A 1,506-nucleotide genomic window follows, 5' to 3' on the forward strand; every position below is an offset into this window, starting at 1 on the left:
ATTTAACTTTCAACTTTTATCTCAACTCACCTCATCTCATCTGTAAAAACAAACGAGATGTTACAGTTTCGATCTTGTTTATTTAAATGATTATTTTTTATCTATATTAGTAATTGTGCAGTTTTTTTAAATATTTTTTCCTACTAATTATACCCTTTTTCTCCATCATACTAATCTGTAAATATTTTTAGATGATCTTCTCTTTACTGGAAAGTTTGTGAGGTTTCTCATGATCATTAATATACACACACATACATATATATATATATATATATATATATATATATATATATATATGGTTAAAAAAGTAAGAATAAAGGCCGGGAATATAAAAGTTTTTCAACCAAAATTTGATATCAAAATATTAACATATATTGACTCTATTTTAAAGATTTTACACTTTATTTATTGTATAATACTTCAGGGAATGCTAATTTAGTTATGTAGAACAAAACACTGCATGCATGCCTAACTTATACAATATACACTTTAATAATATATAGAACCAAGTGACAAGTGTTAATTACTGCTTCATTCCCATATTCAGAACCATTGCGTCGGTGCCCATGGATACATACATGGATAGACCCGTTGCCAAACTATGCTTTATAGAAAAAGCAGGCCTAGAATCAATAAAAAGATTTTCAATTACCTGCCGCGCGCAGGGGCAACTTGAGAGCGGATAGTCCAAATTTCCAGCTCAGTGGGATATATCTTCTTGATCCGAAAGATCCTAAAGGATAATAGAAAGTAAGATAAATAAACCAGGTGGCGTGAGGACATAGGCTCCGGCCCATTATAAAAAGGCCTCGAAATTACTCCAGTTTGCAAATTGCAAGAATCATTCCCAAACTAAAAAAACAGCCCAAAATGTCTCCCAAATACATGCTGCTAATAATGCTCCTGGGAGTGGTGCTTCTCACCACTCACACTCTTGCGTATCACCACAAACCACCACACAAGCGACCTCCAGTAGAGGAGTCCCCCCTTGAAAAAGATATCACGACAACCCTCGATGGGAAATCACACAAGGTGGGGAAGGAAAAGGAATACAAACCACCCCCAAAATACAAGCAGCCACCAACCGGTACCGTTGGTGAGACTGATCAACAACTTGAGACAGAAGTGGCATTCCCTGCAGGTCACAAGACGCCGCGTAAGGCTTACCCACCGGTTCACAAGGTACCCCGCCAGCCACCAACAATCACTTGAGTGCGCTCTAGCAATTAAGCCGCATGCCTTAATACCATATATATATAATAATAACAATAATAATAAGAGCTAGCTGCTGTATTAGCCATTCCGTTTGGGGAGTATCGTTTTGTTTGCTGCTGGTAGTACTGCTACGTACTACACTACAAGTGGGCTACGTACATGGCAGTTAGCTAGCACTCATTGTACGTAAGTATCCGATTGTGCTGGCCTGTAGCTAATTATCAAGAGCGTCCTGGAAATGCACTTAAAATTTGTTCTTGTTGCGTTGCTATTTCCACCTTGTCACCCATA

General features: G+C 37.6%; 1 protein-coding gene across 1 annotated transcript; it reads left to right on the forward strand.

The window, feature by feature from the left end:
* The first annotated feature begins 870 nt into the window (after positions 1 to 870).
* LOC121247190 (proline-rich 33 kDa extensin-related protein-like) lies at positions 871 to 1,212 on the forward strand. Its single transcript, XM_041145549.1, has one exon. It carries the CDS (start codon positions 871 to 873, stop codon positions 1,210 to 1,212), a length of 342 nt encoding a protein of 113 aa, XP_041001483.1.
* The last annotated feature ends 294 nt before the right edge of the window (positions 1,213 to 1,506 follow it).

This window comes from Juglans microcarpa x Juglans regia, chromosome 1D, assembly GCF_004785595.1.
Source record: "Juglans microcarpa x Juglans regia isolate MS1-56 chromosome 1D, Jm3101_v1.0, whole genome shotgun sequence".
Lineage (NCBI taxonomy): Eukaryota > Viridiplantae > Streptophyta > Magnoliopsida > Fagales > Juglandaceae > Juglans > Juglans microcarpa x Juglans regia.

What these genes read in the sequence shown, in the direction of transcription:
- LOC121247190 (XM_041145549.1), top strand. Translation starts at nt 871, where the DNA reads ATGTCTCCCAAATACATGCTGCTAATAATGCTCCTGGGAGTGGTGCTT.